Here is an 18,164-nt window from a genome sequence, read left to right on the forward strand (position 1 = left end):
TAGTAGGAGGAATAGTGCCCGTTATTGATGTCAGTAGAATTATGACCGTTCTTGGTGTCAGTGGTAGGAAAAGTGCCCCTAGGACTGGTGAAAGGCAAGCAAAAGGCCACATCCAGCTCCCCGGCCGCAGTTTGGAGACCACTGTTCTAGGGTGACAACACTGCTCCTCCATAGATACAGTACAGTGAGTGAGGGTTGTCACCCTAGGACAGGGATTGTGTAGCTAGCAGGATCAACAGGTGAAAATGGAGGGGAATACAATTCTGAAAGAAAAAAAAAAACAGTCACAAAATCCTTTTTACTCCTTGATTTTTTTTCTCTTGATCTCACTCTCCCCATTCTTTTAGCCCCCTTTCTCTTGTTTTTCTTATTTTTTAGTAGATGTTATTTCTCACAATGTGTGCTATCTTTTTCTTTTCATCTTTTCTTTCTGTTTTATTCTTTTTTTTTTCTCTTTCTTTTACCAATTTTTTTTTTCTGTTTTAATTTTTTTTTTTTTATCTTTCTGGCTTTCTTTTTTTTGCACTGCAATTTTTCAGAATGAATGTATTTGTCTGTCTTTTGTTTGGTGCAAGTAGAGTGTGTCTGTTAAAAGACCAGTGCACATTGACTATAGTATGATAGGTATTGTCTTTTTATCAGAATGTTTTTGAAGATCATGTCAATGCCCTTTTATTTATTTATTTTTATTTTACTATTAAATGTTCTGCAGCATCTTTTTTCCTTTTCTTTGTTTACATGTACAAGAGATCAGTTTGTTGTAATTAATATAATCAGCATGCGTAAATGACTTGTTTCTTTGAAGTTGTATACAATGATTTTGGTTTACAGCTGCTTTTTACAATGCAGTACTGAATCAGCCAACTAATTGAAAACAATGCATTTCCTGTGTGGCTATTAAATCAACAGTTGTTAAAGTGGAGCTCCACCCAAAAGGGGAAAGGGAAAGTTCTGCTTTAAGGACTTGTACTTCACTCCCTGTGAAGAATTGGCACCTTTGGGGAGGGGGGGCTAGCAGCTACCTGATTTTTACAGGTACCCGCTCCCACTTTCGCTCCCAACACCTAGGTGATTGAAAGCAGAAGTTTTCCTACCCTCCGCTACAGTCTTCTGGGACACGTGACAAGTCCCAGAAGACTGTTGGTCCATTCACAATGTGCAGCGCTGCTCGCAGTGGGCACCCGGCTGTTAAACCACAAGCTTTCTCAGCTGGGTGCCCACAGTTAAGATGCCAACGCTGGGGATAGAAGATGTGGCAGGTGAACCCGGCCGAGGTGAGTACACTGCTGGATCATGGGACAGGTAAGTGGCTGTTTTTTCAGCAGCTACAGCTTTTGTAGTAGTTGACTTATTTTTTTCTCAGGAGACTGGAGGACTGCTTTAAGAGAAGCAAAATAGTTGTGCTGAGCCACTTGTAGCTCCCTCTTGGGACCAGCATAGGCATTGTCTGATTTAATTTTTGCTGATTTCTCAAAAATGTCTTCTAGGGCTGAAACAACTAATCAACATAATCGATTTATAATCAATAAGTTGTCAACTATTTTCATAATCGATTAGTTTGGCAGCCGATTAGTTGGCCTGCATACAGAATGCATTATTTGTTTATATGTCCTATCAGAAAATACAGTGCAGCACACATACAGCTCAGTACACCATCCATACATGTCAGTATACACAGTGCGGCACACATACAGCTCAGTACACCATCCATACATGTCAGTATACACAGTGCAGCACACATACAGCTCAATGCACCGTCCATACATGTCAGTATACACAGTGCAGCACACATACAGCTCAATGCACCGTCCATACATGTCAGTATACACAGTGCAGCACACATACAGCTCAGTACACCGTCCATACAAGTCCATATATACAGTGCAGCACACACACAGCTCAGTACACAGTCCATACATATCAGTATACACAGTGCAGGACACATACAGCTCAGTACACCGTCCATACATATCAGTATACACAGTGCAGGACACATACAGCTCAGTACACCGTCCATACACAGTGCAGCACACATACAGCTCAATACACAGTCCATACATGTCAGTATACACAGTGCAGCACACATACAGCTCAGTACACCGTCCATACAAGTCCATATATACAGTGCAGCACACATACAGCTCAGTACACAGTCCATACATATCAGTATACACAGTGCAGGACACATACAGCTCAGTACACCGTCCATACACAGTGCAGCACACATACAGCTCAATACACAGTCCATACATGTCAGTATACACAGTGCAGCACAGATACAGCTCAGTACACCGTCCATACATGTCAGTATACACAGTGCAGCACACATACAGCTCAGTACACCATCCATACAAGTCCATATATACAGTGCAGCACACATACAGCTCAGTACACAGTCCATACATATCAGTATACACAGTGCAGGACACATACAGCTCAGTACACCGTCCATACACAGTGCAGCACACATACAGCTCAATACACAGTCCATACATGTCAGTATACACAGTGCAGCACACATACAGCTCAGTACACCGTCCATACATGTCAGTATACACAGTGCAGCACACATACATCTCAATACACCCTTCATATACATTGTGCACAGTTATTAGCCAAGATGTATTTTTGAGGATTAATTTCATTATTGAACAACTACAGTGCTCTCAGTCATTGAAAAATGTTAATAAACCTCAAACCTGAATATTTAGGAAAGTTTATTTTTATCTGTTAACCGCTTCCCGACCACGCTATTGCAGAAGTCCTGCTACAGGTCGGCAGGGATGTGCAAAATCACGTGTATATATAGGCGCCGCTATTGGCTACTCGGCATGTCAATCACCGGGTCCCGCCGATTCTCAGCTGGGACTCAATGATCGTTGGAGGAACTGACTGTATGTAAACAATACAGATCTCTCCCCTGCACAGCAGAGCAATACAAAGCAGCTTGCCTACAAAGTAAAACACACAGCACACACAGTAAAACACAGCACAGTTAAGCCTTTGATTGCCCCAGATGTTAACCCCTTCCTACCCAGTGTCATTAGTACAGTGTTTGTGCTTTTTATTAGCACTGATCACTGTATTAGTGTCAGTGACAGTCATTGCCCACCGCAGTCCCTCAATAAGCCACCATTGCTAGTAAAAGTAAAATTCCAGTAAATATGCTGCCATTTGTAGATGCTAAAACTTTCACAGATTTTTTTTTTTTAGCAAAGACTTGTAGCAGAATACATTTTGGCCTAAATTTATGACGAAATTTGTTTTTTTTTTAAATATATTTACTGGATATGTAAAAAATATTGTTTTGATTTTTTCAAAATTGTTGGTCTTTTTTTGCAGCGTTTGCAGACGACTTACTGAAGTTCAAACTGAGTATCAGAACGGGGAAGAAGGGGGATTTAAGTGACTTCTTTGAATGTGGCATAGTTGTTGGTGCCAGAAGGGCTGGTCTCAGTATTTCAAAAACTTCTGATCTACTGGGATTTTCAAGTACAACCAGGGGCGGACTGACCATTTGGGCACTAGGGCACTGCCCAAGGGCTCGGGGTCATTAGAGGGCCCCATGAGATGCCCCTGGTACCTTTCATAGGCTTTTTTGAGTGTGGTTTGAATGTGGGCAAGGACACAGGGGCCCCATGATCCCCTATTGCCCGAGGGCCCCATGAGTTGTCAGTCCACCCCTGCGTACAACCTCTCGGGTTTCAAGAGAATGGTCCAAAAAAGAGAAAATATCTAGTGAGTTGTGTGGACGCAAAATGCCTTGCTGATGTCAGAGTAGAATGGGCAGACTGGTTGCTGCGGCATTCAAATGGTAGGGTCAGAATTTGATGTAAACAACATGAAAGCATGGGTCTATCCTGCCTTATCAATGGTTCAGGCTGGTGGTGGTATAATGTTGTGGGGGAAATTTTTTTTTTGGCATTACAAGGTGTACCTAATAAAGTGGCCAGTGAATGTAAGGGCTGGTACTGTGAGAGTAAGAGAACATATGGGTCACTACTGTGAGACTGAGAGAACATATGGGTCAGTACTGCAATAGTGGGAGTAACCTATGGGTAGAGATGGGAAGGTCTGGGAAAAAAAACCCGAAACATTTGGAAAAACAGGGTTGTTTTCTGTTTTGTTTGTTTTTTTTTTCCAGAAAATATTGAAAAAAAGGAGTGTGGAATAGATTCTTTTACAATGATAAATAATATATCTATGACTTGATATTCAAACAATATAACATGAAGAACTTAATGAAAGATTTCTTAGACTTTATGTAAAGTCTTACATATTTGCACATTCTCTCCGTCTTAGACAAGCGAATCCTGGAATACAATTCAAGTAACACTCTACTTCACAAACAAGCTAAATATGCATTTCTGCTACTAGGGAGCACTGCAGGGAAAAGGCTCCTGTTTAGTTTGCTTGTGGGCTTCATCTTGTATTTCCTATAGTTGGGTGATTGTTGGGATACAGTAGATTATAGTTTCTGTCCTCTCAGGCCTTAATTGACAGGTAAGAAGGTACATTTGACAAATTAGTTTATTCTTATAACCTTTAAATCAGGGGTAGGCAACCTTAAAGATGGAGATCTACCTGAACAACATGGGGAAAGTCAAAGATCATTGGGCACAGTGTCGCCTCCTCACACCTGATTTAAAACTCTAATTGCCGTGGTACCGTGTCACAATCATGTGCCTTGCACGGCAATCATGGGTTTAAATCAGTTGGTGAGGAGGCAATATATCGGCTCCTCACCACCTGTCAAATGCACTCTGATTGCTTTTCAGAGGAAAAAGTAAGATTTTAAAAAGCAGGTTTAGCTTGTTTACTGAATAAGCTGTACTATTATTTATGCTGCATTTCACCTTCCCATTTTAACAAAATGATTTTCGATTTGTGAAACTACTCCGCACTGAATCTTTTTCTGAAAATTTCCATTTTTTCCAGAAAAAACAGGGAAAACATTTTTTTTCTCTCCCCATGACTTCAAAATTTTCGGAAAATTTTACATCTCTACATATGAGATGGTACTGTGAGAGTAAGAGAACATATGGGTCAGTATTGTGAAAGTGAGTGATCATATGGGTCGGTACAAGGGGCGGACTGACTATTTGGAAACTCGGGCACTGCCCGAGGGCCCGGGGTAAGTAGGGGGCCCCATGAGATGCCCCTGGTACATTTTTCATAGGCTTTTTTGAGTTTGGGCAAGGACACAGGGGCCCCATGATCCCCTATTGCTCAGGAGCCCCATGAGTTGTCAGTCCGCCCCTGGTCAGTACTGTGATAGTGGGGTAATATATGGGTCAAGTACTGTGAGCATGAAAGGACATATATTTCAGTACTGTGAGAGAGCATATGGGTCAGTACTGTGAGAATGAGTGAACAAACTGCTGTAATGTACTGTGAGTAATGAGTGAATATGATTATGGGTCAGTACTGTCTGTATGGGATTGTCCAAAAAAAAAAAAACAGGGCAAAGGCAACCAGCATTTGTCTTGGTCTATGTTATTGTTATATTTATTCTCACACACACTTTGTGCTTTTTAATTATTGTAAATATGTCAAATAAGATTAGTAAATTCTGATTGCCATGGCACCTGGCTGTGGTTTGCTGGCTTCTAACTTTTTCTGCTGGCTACTAGATCTCGGTGAGATTTATCCAGGTCTGTATTAAGGTTGTGGATGACATTTATTATTGTGATTTTATTTATATTCTCTTAGAAGGTGTATTAAGGCTTATTGTAAATGCAGATAAGTAAGCGGCCTTTAAAATGTTGTTTCCTCTTATTTTTCAGGCACACAGCTGGCAGCCTGGAATAAAGAACCCATACCGAGGGGTAGTTGTGTGGCCAGTTCCTGAGAATGTGGAAATCACTGTGACACTCTTTAAGGTTAGTTTTATATAGTTCTGCCCTACAAACTTGCCTGTTCTCCTGCCTGTTTGCATTGAGAGTGCACTGTGCATGCATGGACGTTCACTTTTTTAACTGACTGCAAATGTTTGGTTGGTGGTGGTCACAAAGCAAGATGGCGGTGGGAAGATCCAGTTGCTGAAAGTCCTTTATTCAAAAAATATTCTATAAATATGCACGATCATCTGAGATAATCAGACATTTTAGGGCCAGCTTGATCTTGGAGAAACAATAATAATCATCTAGGAAAATCTATTTTGGATGATTGCAATTTTTGAATTAGATTAAGTATCTCCAGAAGCAACATGGAATGTTTTTGAGAAAAGCTTTCATAAGATAGCCTGCTCAGGTCTATGGTTTACGATCACTCTTACAAAGCGAATGCAAGTCACCCAGCCCAGCCATTTGTAACCAGATCAGTCAACAAGCTCATGTTTATGGTTGTAGTAGACACCTACCAACTGCTCTCAGGTGTAATGATACAATGGTATTTTCTGCCATTACTTTTGACAGTCTGGCTGCTGAGAGCGGTATCGCTGTCTATTTCATTGGTCACCAAATACAGTTTTTTGATCAGTAAAGCCAAATCTCTGATTCATAGTTCTAAGTATTATTTTTATAACCCCCTTGCTCTTTTTTGGTTGCATCTGGATGTCTTGTTTTAGAGACCCAGTTGAACTCTAATAAAATCTCCTTTTGGAGCATATTGTCCATATGCACAATACTATTGTTTTTCTAATGTAATGAGCAGCACAATGGCTAAGTGGTTAGCACTTCTGCCCAGGGTCGGGACTAGGGGAGAGCAGAAGGGGAATGTACCCTGGGCTCCGCCTCTATGTGCAGGAGGGTGGGGCACACTATGTATCGCAGCAGAGCCCCACCTCTCACTGACAGGAGTAACACTGCAGTCACTCCTATCAGCATGGCTTTTTTGGTTTAGTCCAGAGTGTGGCAGTGCACTGTAGTGCCATGCTCCCCTCTGGCCACTGTCAATTGTAAATGCAGACTTGGCTTCCTGTGCAGGATTCTGTGTTGATATATGACAACAGATGAGCTCTGTGTACTGGAGGGGAGCTGAGCTCTGTGTTCTGGGGGGAAACTCTGTGTACTGGGGAAGTGGGGGAGAAGGGGAGGGCGAGTTCTGTAAACTGGGAGGTTCTCTGTGTAATGGGGGTTGCTCTGTGTACTGGGGGGAGGGGGTTATTCTGTGTACTGAGGGGAGAGGGAGGAGGCGGAGCTCAGTATACTGGGCAGAGGGGGAGGAGGGGGAGTTTTGTGTACTGAGGGGGAGAGGAAGGAGCTCTGTGTACTTGGGGAAAGCTCTGTGTACTGGGGGGGAGCTCTGTGTAGTATGGAGAGAGGAAGGAGAGGGGAAGCTCTGTGTACTGGGGGGAGAGGCAGGAGGGGGGGAGTCTGTATACTTGGGGATGCTCGGAGGTATGGGAGCTCTCTGTACTTTTGAGAGAGGTCGAAGTTTGGAGATCTGTATACTGGAGGGAGCTCTGTACTGGGGAGTGGGATGGGAGAAGCAGGAGTTCTGTGCTAATAAAGTGGATGGGGTTGAGATTTGTAGTGAGGAGGGGGGGTCAGGGTTGAATGAAGAGCGCTGTACTGGGGGTGGGGGAGGAGCTTTGTATTGGTGTTTCTTCACTGACACACGGATATTTTTTCTTTTCAGTGATGCCACCAGTGCATGGGCAGTTTTCCTTTCAGTGACACCACCGACTCGGGGCCTTTTTTTATTTTTAAGAAAAGATATAAAAAGTGCAGCGCTAAAAAATGACACAAATAAAATACTGAACAATCAAGTGTACCTGTGTTGCACCCGAAATGAACAGTCTTAATATTCATGAGAAAACGTGCAGGCTTTACTCAGGAAGGTCAGCAATCTCAAGAGGTGACTTTCAATTTTATAGATGTCTTATATTCCTTGTGACATGACTCCGTTCATCTATTAATGAAATACGCACTCACCAGAAGCACATAGAATATTACGAATGTTCATTTTGGGTGCAACACATGAGCACCATGTACACTTGATTGTTCAGTATTTTATTTGTGTCATTTTTTAGCTTTTTATACCTTTTCTTATTCTGACGGGGCTTATGGATATCCTATGTTGGTGCAATTGCTGCTGAATTTAATATACAGTTTATAGTCGAATTGAATAACTTTTGAGCGCTCGCTTTATACACTTTTTTTATTTTTGGTGATGCCACCACTACAGGGACATTTTTTCCTTTCAGTGACACCACCAATGCAGAGACATTTTTCCTTTCCAGTGATACCATTAAAGGCGGAAGAGGAGGGGGGGGGGGAACTCTGTACTGGGGGATGGGGTGGGAGGGGCAGGAGTTCTGTGCTAATAAAGGGGAGGTGAGAGTTGTAGTGAAGAGGGGGAGTTGGAGTTGAATTAAAGCGATTCTAAAGGTTAATTTATTTATTTTTTGGAAAATAACAAACATGCTATACTTACCTACTGTATGTAGTGGTTTTGCACAGAGCAGCCTGAATGCTCCTCTTCTCGGGTCCCCAGCAGGCTCCTCGCTGCTGTCAGGTGCCCCCATATCAAGCAACTTGCTAGGTGGGCACCAGTTGCTCCGTGTGTCCATTCACACATGGAGCTGCAGCTTGGCCCCGCCCCCTCTCTCTCCTTCTTGGCTGACTGGCTGTGATTGACTGCAGTGGGAGCCAATGGCTCCTGCTTGCTGCCTCAGCCAATGAGAAGGCAGAGACCCGGAACAGCCGAGGCTGTTGTTCACATCGCTGGATCACTGACGATGAGGCTTAGGTAAATATTGAGGGGGTTGGGGGCACTGCTGCACACAGAAGGTTTTTTACCTTCATGTGTAGAATGCATGAAGGTGAGAAACCTTGAGCCTTTACAACCAATTTAAGTGCTCTGTACAGAAGTTGGGGGAGGAACTTTGTATTGGTGTTTCTTCCAGTGAACACTGGGAAGCTTTGAACATCGGAAAAACGGAAAGATTATGACACAACTGCAAACCTACCAAGACATGGCCGTCCACCTAAACTGACAGGCCGGGCAAGGAGAGCATTAATCGGAGAAGCAGCCAAGAAGCCCATGATAACTCTGGAGGAGCTGCAGAGATCCACAGCTCAGGTGGGAGAATCTATCCATAGGACAACTGTTAGTCGTGCACTCCACAAATCTGGCCTTTATGGAAGAGTGGCAAGAAGAAAGCCATTGCTGAAAGAAAGCCATAAGAAGTCCTATTTGCAGTTTGCGAGAAGCCATTGTGGGGGACACAGCAAACGTGGAAGAAGGGGCTCTGGTCAGATGAGAGCAAAATGGAACTTTCTAACCTAAAAGCAAAACTCTATGCGTGGAGGAAAATTACCACTGCACATCACCCTGAACACACCACACAGCCAAATACAGGGCAATCTTAGAAGAAAACCTGTTAAGAGTCTGCAAAAGACTTGAGACTGGGGCGGAGGTTCACCTTCCAGCAGGACAACGACCCTAAACATACAGCCAGAGCTACAATGGAATGGTTTAGATCAAAGCATATTCATGTGTTAGAATGAACCAGCCAAAGTCCAGACCTAAATCCAATTGAGAATCTGTGGCGAGACTTGTAAATTGCTGTTCACAGACGCTTTTCATCCAGTCTGACAGAACTTGAGCTATTTTGCAAAGAAGAATGGGCACAAAACGTCTGAGAGACATACTTAAACAGACTTTCAGCTGTAATTGCAGTGAAAGTATTGCCTCAGGGGGGCTGAATACAAATGCACTCCACACATTTCAGATATTCATTTGTAATACATTTTGAAAACTTTTTTTTATCATTTTTCTTCCACTTCACAATTATGTGCCATTTTGTGTTGGTCTATAACAGTGGTCGGCAAGCCGCGGCTCGCGAGCCACATGCGGCTCTTTACAAGCTTAAATGCGGCTCTTCTGTGTGCCGGGCGCCCGCTCCCCCTCCTCTCCCTCCTCTCCCTCCTCTCCCTCCTCTCGGACGGGCGTGTGCAGGGCGGCCGCCCCCTCCCCTCCCCTCTCTCGGGCGGCCGCCCCAAAAGTCAGGACTCTGCAGCTGTCAGGATGTAGGCGGGGCAGCCAGGATGTAGGCGGGGCAGCGTGACGAACTCCTCTCCTCTCACAGTCCGCCCTGAAGACCAGAACGGCGCGGGAAGCACGGCGAGAGGAACGCGCGGAGCAAAGGTAAGTGAATTGACACAGGGGGGACTTACTATATGGGGGGGGACTTACTATATGGGGGATGAATTACTATATGGGGGGGACTTACTATATGGGGGGGGACTTACTATATGGGGGACTTACTATATGGGGGACGAATTACTATATGGGGGATGAATTACTATATGGGGGACTTACTATATGGGGGGGGACTTACTATATGGGGGACTTACTATATGGGGGATGAATTACTATATGGGGGATGAATTACTATATGGGAGATGAATTACTATATGGGAGATGAATTACTATAGGGGGGATGAATTACTATGGGGGATGAATTACTATATGGGGGATGAATTACTATGGGGGATGAATTACTATGGGGGATGAATTACTATATGGGGGATGAATTACTATGGGGGATGAATTAATATGGGGGATGAATTAATATGGGGGATGAATTACTATATGGGGGATGAATTACTATATGGGGGATGAATTACTATATGGGGGATGAATTAATATATGGGGGATGAATTACTATGGGGGATGAATTACTATGGGGGATGAATTACTATGGGGGATGAATTACTATGGGGGGATGAATTACTATGGGGGGATGAATTACTATGGGGGGATGAATTACTATGGGGGATGAATTACTATATGGGGGATGAATTGCTATATGGGGGATGAATTGCTATATGGGGGATGAATTACTCTATGGGGGATGAATTACTCTATGGGGGATGAATTACTATGGGGGATGAATTACTAAAAGGGAGATGTATTTTCAGTTTTAAAAATGTGGCTCTCAAAATAAATTTCAATCGTGGTTTTGGCGAGATTTGGCTCAGTTGAAAAAAAAGGTTGCCCACCACTGGTCTATAACATAAAATCCCAATAAAATATATTTACGTTTTTGGTTGTAATATGACAAAATGTGGAAAATTTCAAGGGGTATGAATACTTTTTCAAGGCTCTGTACCTGGCAAAAGAGACATCCCAACAAACTGCCTCTGTACCTAAAACATCATGATCTGCCTGTAATGGCCATGATCTTCAGATTGTCATTCATATAAAATTGGGTCAGTGTAACGACATCCAACCACAAAACCAAATGTGTTATGTTTCGGCAGATGTTGTTACAGTGACCCAGTTTTATGTGAATAGATATTGAAAGAGAGTGACCATCATGTATATATTTATTTCTTCTGTGTCCTGAGGTGGTCATGGAGTATTAGCAGGCTTCCCATATATTTTCAAACTGTCATTTTTGCCTGTGTAGATTGGCCCATGTCGATTGCTGATCTTGATCTTGATAAATGCAGGGATTTAAATTCTAATGCAGTGCTGTTCAAAAGCATGCGTTAAATTATGACAGTTGACCTGCTCTGTCTGTTCCTCAAACTCACCTCTATAGGACATGCTGCATCTGATAAATACAAGGCAGGACAGTTGCAGACTTTGAACTGTTGTGTACGCTACTCCCATGGGCGTATTTGCTGTGAGGCAAACAAGGCACTTGCCTAGGGTGGCACTTTACAGGGGGGCGGTGCCGCACCTCGGAAGAAGGGACGTCTTTGATGTCACTACAGCTGAGGAATACAGTGAGGAGTGGGAGTATCAGGCCTCCACTGGACACTGCTGTCATCTGGGATCATCTCTCAGTCCTGGCTCCCCACCACCATCCACTGCAGGGAGCTCCGACCCTCAGAGCAGCCTATAGCCTGGCCGGGCGCACTGCATGCTGGGAGTTGTAGTCCTCTCTCTCGCCGCCCTGAACTACAATCCCGGCAGGCTGTGAAGGGGCAGGACTAAAACTCCCAGCATCCAGTGCGCCCGACCAGGCTATAGGCTGCTCTGAGGGTTGGAACTCTCCTCAGTGGATGGCGGTGGGGAGCCAGGTCTGAGAGATGATCCCGGAGGATGGCAGTGTCCAGGGGAGACAGGGATCTCTGTCACAGAGGTGGAAGAGGGAAAGGAAATGCAGCTGCGAGGGCAATACATGCCCCCCTCTTTGTCTCCGCCCCGCCTGGTGAGTGATCTCCATCCGACTGCTGTGTATACTATGTATACTACGGGGGGGGCTGACCAGAGACTGCCAGGTGACTGACCAGAGACTGACCAGAGACTGCCAGGTGGTTGACTCATACCAATAACTGACACCCTCTCGCCGCTCATACCACTAACGACACCTTGTCTCCGCTCATACTACTAACTGACACCTTCTCGCCACTCATACCACTAACGACACCTTCTCGCTGCTAATACCACTAACGACACCTTCTCGCTGCTAATACCACTAACGACACCTTCTCGCTGCTAATACCACTAACTGACACCTTCTCGCCGCTCATTCCACTAACTAACACCCTCTCGCCACTCATACCATTAACTGACACCCTCTTGCTGCTAATACCATTAACTGACACCTTCTCGCCACTCATACCACTAACTGACTCCCTCTCGCTGCTCATACCACTAACTGACACCTTCTCGCTGCTAATACCACTAACGACACCTTCTCGCTGCTAATACCACTAACTGACACCTTCTCGCCGCTCATTCCACTAACTAACACCCTCTCGCCACTCATACCATTAACTGACACCCTCTTGCTGCTAATACCATTAACTGACACCTTCTCGCCACTCATACCACTAACTGACTCCCTCTCGCTGCTCATACCACTAACTGACACCTTCTCGCCGCTCTTACCACTAACTGACACCTTCTCGCCACTCATACCACTAACTGACACCTTCACAGAAAGATATGGCCGACCACTAAGTTCCGCCCAGCAAACGTTACTACACTAGAGACAGTGGGGGTGCACTGGGGGGGGGTGGGCGGCGATTTTTGTGTTGCCTAGGGCAGCACAAAACATAAATACACCACTGGCTACTCAATTGAAGTTCATGGGAATTTGCTGACCTGCGTTTTGACTTGGGTTTTCACAGGCAGGAAAGAAAACTGTGTTCTGTTGGAGGTTTGTGACAGGTCACCTTTTTGGGGCCCGTTCACACTAGCCACATGCCAAACTGTTCTGTTTTATGCTAGCCATACACTATTTGATAAATTGTTCGAACGGGTTTTCGAAAGATGAACACATGGTTGTAAGAGCAAATGATATTGTCATCATGTAATGACTGAATTTAAAAAAAATGGTTCATTGGACATAAATGAATTTGTTTTTTGTCCTTTTTTTTTGCTTCTGGGTCACATATGCGCAGTACCAACAGTTCAGTTTCTAATTGGTGAGAAACACATTAACCTTTCAGTTCCGTCTGTTCAGCAGAAGTTTTCCAAACTTTTCTTTTGATTTTATGGCTTAAAAATGTCATTACCGATTTTCGATTTGTGCCCATTAACTGGACAAGAAACGAATGAACTGTCAAAATGACATTTTCAAGCCATTTTTCGTCTAGTGTATGGACACCAGCAGCATGCAGGTTGGTGTTTGTTTTTGCCTGGTGGTGAGAAGATGGTGCATTGCATTGTAACTGCTCACTGTTCTGTTTACATTTTTTTTTTCTCACTTTATTGAGAGTGGGCAAAGTTACACTCTATTGACGTGTCTCTGAACTGCTATATTCTGCGGTGCCATGCCATGTGCTGTGGAGCGGTGCAGCATGTCTGCACTTTTCTTCACCACATATCACACTAGTGTTGTGTCAACAGGGCACATAGAAAACAATTGTTCCCTTGTGGTGGTTGGTGTTGATCAGGTGCAGAATAACGCAAGTCACTGTACATATATGTCTGATCATTCACCAGCTGGCACGGTGTTGGTGTGTTTGCATCAGTCTTTTGTATGCTTTCTGTCTTTACATCATACACCGCTGTTCTGCTGATGTAGCTCTGGTCTATGTTTGGAAGACACAGGCCACTTGGGAGCTTTTAAACATCTATTATTCCAGTCAGTATTTTGTTGTACTTGAAATCTTGTTGGAAAAATGCCAGTTTTCCCTTCCCGTATTCAGCTTTACCATCTACTGTGTCATCTAGTGTTCAGTAAAGCCAAGTTCTTGAATGTGAACTTCTGAGCAAAACCGTGAAATATCCTGACAATATATAAATAAGAGATCTGAACAGATTTTTTGCATTAGATGATAGATTGCTCAATAGCAGGAAAAGTTTTGAATAGTTTGCTAGTCTCTGATTTCCGCCCATTAGGTTTGTAGTAAATGTGCGTAATACATAGTACTGCCAGGCATGGACTCCTTATACTTCAATGGCTTATGTGCCCAAAGCTGATGCTGGGTGTTGCAAATGGGAAAATCCCATTTGCTTCTTGCATGTCTCAGGGACTCCTTTGACATCTGCCTGATTTGTTTTCAGCTCTACCTCCCCACTTTAGTCTCACTACTGCTGTTGCAGTACTGGGATTTGGAGTCTTCCTGATGTTCCCTCTGTAATTTAAAATAAATGAAAATACATGCAGGGAGCAAGAGACTTCATAATGGATAATGGAGTTTTCACAATTTGAAATCTGGATGATGAGTGATTCTGTTCACCATCATGTACTGCAAACTATAGTCTGCCAGTATTGTGGTGGGTTGACACTTTAAAGACAACTTGCCATAAATTATATATATATATATATATATATATATATATATATATATATATATATATACGTGTGTGTGTATGTATGTATGTGTGTATATATGTGTATATGTGTATATATATATATATATATATATATATATATATATATATATATATATATATATATATGTGTATATGTATATATATATATATATATACATATATATATATACACAGGTGAAACTCAAAAAATTAGAATATCGTGCAAAAGTTAATTTATTTCAGTAATACAACTTAAAAGGTGAAACTAATATATGAGATAGACTCATTACATGCAAAGCAAGATAGTTCAAGCCGTGATTTGTCATAATTGTGATGATTATGGCTTACAGCTCATGAAAACCCCAAATCCACAATCTCAGAAAATTAGAGTATTACATGCAATCAATAAAACAAGGATTGTACATAGAACAATATCGGACCTCTGAAAAGTATAAGCATGCATATGTACTCCGTACTTGGTTTGGACCGCTTTTGCACCAATTACTGCCTCAATGCGGCGTGGCATGGAAGCTATCAGCCTGTGGCCCTGCTGAGCTGTTATGGAAGACCAGGATGCTTCAATAGCAGCCTTCAGCTCTACTGCATTGTTCGGTCTCATGTCTCTCATCTTTCTCTTGGCAATGCCCCATAGATTCTCTATGAGGTTCAGGTCAGGCGAGTTTACTGGCCAATCAAGCACAGTAATCCCACGGTCATTGAACCAGGTTTTGGTGCTTTTGGCAGTGTGCGCAGGTGCCAAGTCCTGCTGGAAAATGAAGTCAGCATCCCCATAAAGCTTGTCTGCGGAAGGAAGCATGAAGTGCTCCAAAATCTCCTGGTAGACGGCTGCGTTGACCCTGGACTTAATGAAGCACAGTGGACAAACACCAGCAGATGACATGGCTCCCCAAATCAACACAGACTGCGGAAACTTCACACTGGACTTCAAGCATCTTGCAGTGTGTGCCTCTCCATTCTTCCTTTATGCTCTGGGTCCTTGGTTTCTAAGTGAGATGCAAAAGTTGCTCTCATCAGAAAAGAGGACTTTGGACCACTGAGCAACAGACCAGGTCTGTTTTTAGCCCAGGTAAGACGCTTCTGATGTTGTTTGTTGTTCAGGGGCGGCTTGACAAGAGGAATACGACATTTGAAGCCCATGTCAAGGATCCGTATGTGTGGTGGCTCTTGATGCACTGACTCCAGCCTCAGTCCACTCCTTGTGAAAGTCCCCAACACTTTTGAATGGCCTTTTCCTGACAATCCTCTCCAGGCTGCGGTCATCCCTGCTGCTTGTGCACCTTTTTCTGCCACATTTTTCCCTTCCACATAACTTTCTATTAATGTGCTTTGATGCAGCACTTTGGGAACATCCAACTTCTTTTGCAATTACCTTTTGAGGCTTTCCCTCCTTATGGAGGGTGTCCAATGATGGTTTTCTGCACAACTGTCAGGTCAGCAGTCTTTCCCATGATTGTGATTCCTACTGAACCAGACTGAGAGACCATTTAAAGGCTCAGGAACCCTTTGCAGGTGTTATGGCTTAATTAGCTGATTAGAGTGGGACACTTTGAGCCGAGAATATTGCACCTTTTCACAATATTCTAATTTTCTGAGATTGTGGATTTGGAGTTTTCATGAGCTGTAAGCCATAATCATCACAATTATGACAAATCATGGCTTGAACTATCTTGCTTTGCATGTAATGAGTCTATCTCATATATTAGTTTCACCTTTTAAGTTGCACTACTGAAATAAATGAACCTTTGCACGATATTCTAATTTTTTGAGTTTCACCTGTATAGAGGCTTCCATTCTGATGAGCAATCTTTCTAAAAAAAAAAAAAGAAAAAAAGCCTGGCCACAATGCTTTGGCTTCATGACTTTTTGGGTCACTTGTTCAGAACAAGACTAGGAATAAGCCATACTGACTTTGTTCTGGCTTTTATTTGCTTAATGCTTGTTCTGGTGAGTCACACAGGAGTATAGAAGTCAGATATAGCCAGTCAACTAGCATCTTTAGAAGGCAGCTATCATAAACCTGTGCTGGAAGAAATACTTAGGCTATCTTTGCTGACTTCATAGAATACCAGTTTCCTGGCTGTCACGTTTATCTTCATGGCTTCAGTACCTTCAGAACAAGTATGGAGACCCAGAGATCTGACTTTACTGAGTTCAGGAATTCAGAAAGCAGTGAAGTGTAAAGATAGCCAGGCAAATGGCTTTCTGAGGATGGCAACAGTGGCAGCTCTCCTAATTCTCTGTATAGGTTCCCTATCAATTTATATTTACAAACCATTGTTGGAATGCAGTTGAATGAGTATGGGTGGGCTTGCATAGGGGTGTTTTCCAGATAATTTCTGTTGTGAATGTGGATGGATTATGTGTAAAGGCTGATGTCCAAGGGCTTTTGTTCACATTGGAACTGCTTCTCTCCCCACACAAGTCAATGGGAACCCAAAACTACGGGATCAGCTTAGGAGGTCAACTGTAGGTCCAGTGCACCCCTCAGTGGTCCCAGGAAAAATGCACTTTGTGAGGAAGTGAGTAGGCAGTAATTGACACTGGTACACCTGTCACAAGACAAGTTTAAAGTGGTTGCAAACCCTTACATATACCAAGTGAAATGACTGGCCTCAGGTGATCACAGAGATTAAACAAATCTTCCTACATAAGTTGTATCTGTTTATCTGCAGTATTCTCTTCGCCACTTCCATTCAAAGTGCTGAATTTAGAAAGCTTTTCTGAGAGTTCAGAAAAATGGTGTCAGAATGCTGAAATTACACACTGTAGAGCTCAGTGAGGAGAGTTCTCAGAGCTCTTTGGATGGAAGGGACATGCCCTCAACCCCTCTCCACATAGCTCACAGGTACAGAGCTGAGGCTGTCAATCTGCTAAAGGTTACTCCTCGTCTCCATTTTTCTCTTGGTGTTAGGAAAACTTGACAGAAGTGACTCATGCAGAGGAACAGAGCAGCAGACAGAAATGACACTTCGTGCTCCTAATTGAGACAAGTACACACTATAGAGGGATATGCGTTGCTTATATTTCATGTTTGAGGTTTACAATCACTTTATAGTCCAGATTTGAAGTTCATACCCAGTAATTTCTCCTATGAACTAAACTAGTAGTATTGTGGTCATAGCAAGTTGTATACATGCTGATAGAGTGCAGGCCTCTTGTTTATATTACAAAGGCCTGAATGTTTGGAGGATTCTTACCATCCAGCCAACTTCTACATATGAATTCAGCAATACAGTACACCTTGTTTGGCCCTGTCATATAAACCTTTATAAACCTTTCTGTTTTAGGACCCGCATGCAGAAGAGTTTGAAGACAAAGAATGGACATTTGTAATAGAAAACGTAAGTAAAAGACTTTCAGAATCTGTCGTCATGTGACTGTTTGTTATGTTTGGATTTTTAGTTTCATGTTAGGCTGAAAATTCCAGAAATACTCTTCGTATAGTTTATGCATTTTGATGGCTGCAATTGAAT

General features: G+C 43.1%; 1 protein-coding gene across 7 annotated transcripts in view; it reads left to right on the plus strand.

The window, feature by feature from the left end:
* EHBP1 (EH domain binding protein 1) overlaps positions 1 to 18,164 on the plus strand; it is a 547,128-nt gene that overhangs the window by 104,881 nt on the left and 424,083 nt on the right. For all 7 annotated transcript variants that reach the window (XM_089671985.1, XM_089671988.1, XM_089671986.1 and 4 more), the window contains exons 4-5: positions 5,787 to 5,882; positions 17,979 to 18,032. In XM_089671985.1, the coding sequence (XP_089528111.1) occupies positions 5,787 to 5,882; positions 17,979 to 18,032 (150 nt within the window). The remainder of the gene's footprint in view (positions 1 to 5,786; positions 5,883 to 17,978; positions 18,033 to 18,164) is intronic.

Source organism: Staurois parvus, unplaced genomic scaffold (genome assembly GCF_062004578.1).
Source record: "Staurois parvus isolate SC_StPar_1 unplaced genomic scaffold, SC_StPar_1.0 ptg000117l, whole genome shotgun sequence".
NCBI classification, from domain to species: Eukaryota; Metazoa; Chordata; class Amphibia; order Anura; family Ranidae; genus Staurois; species Staurois parvus.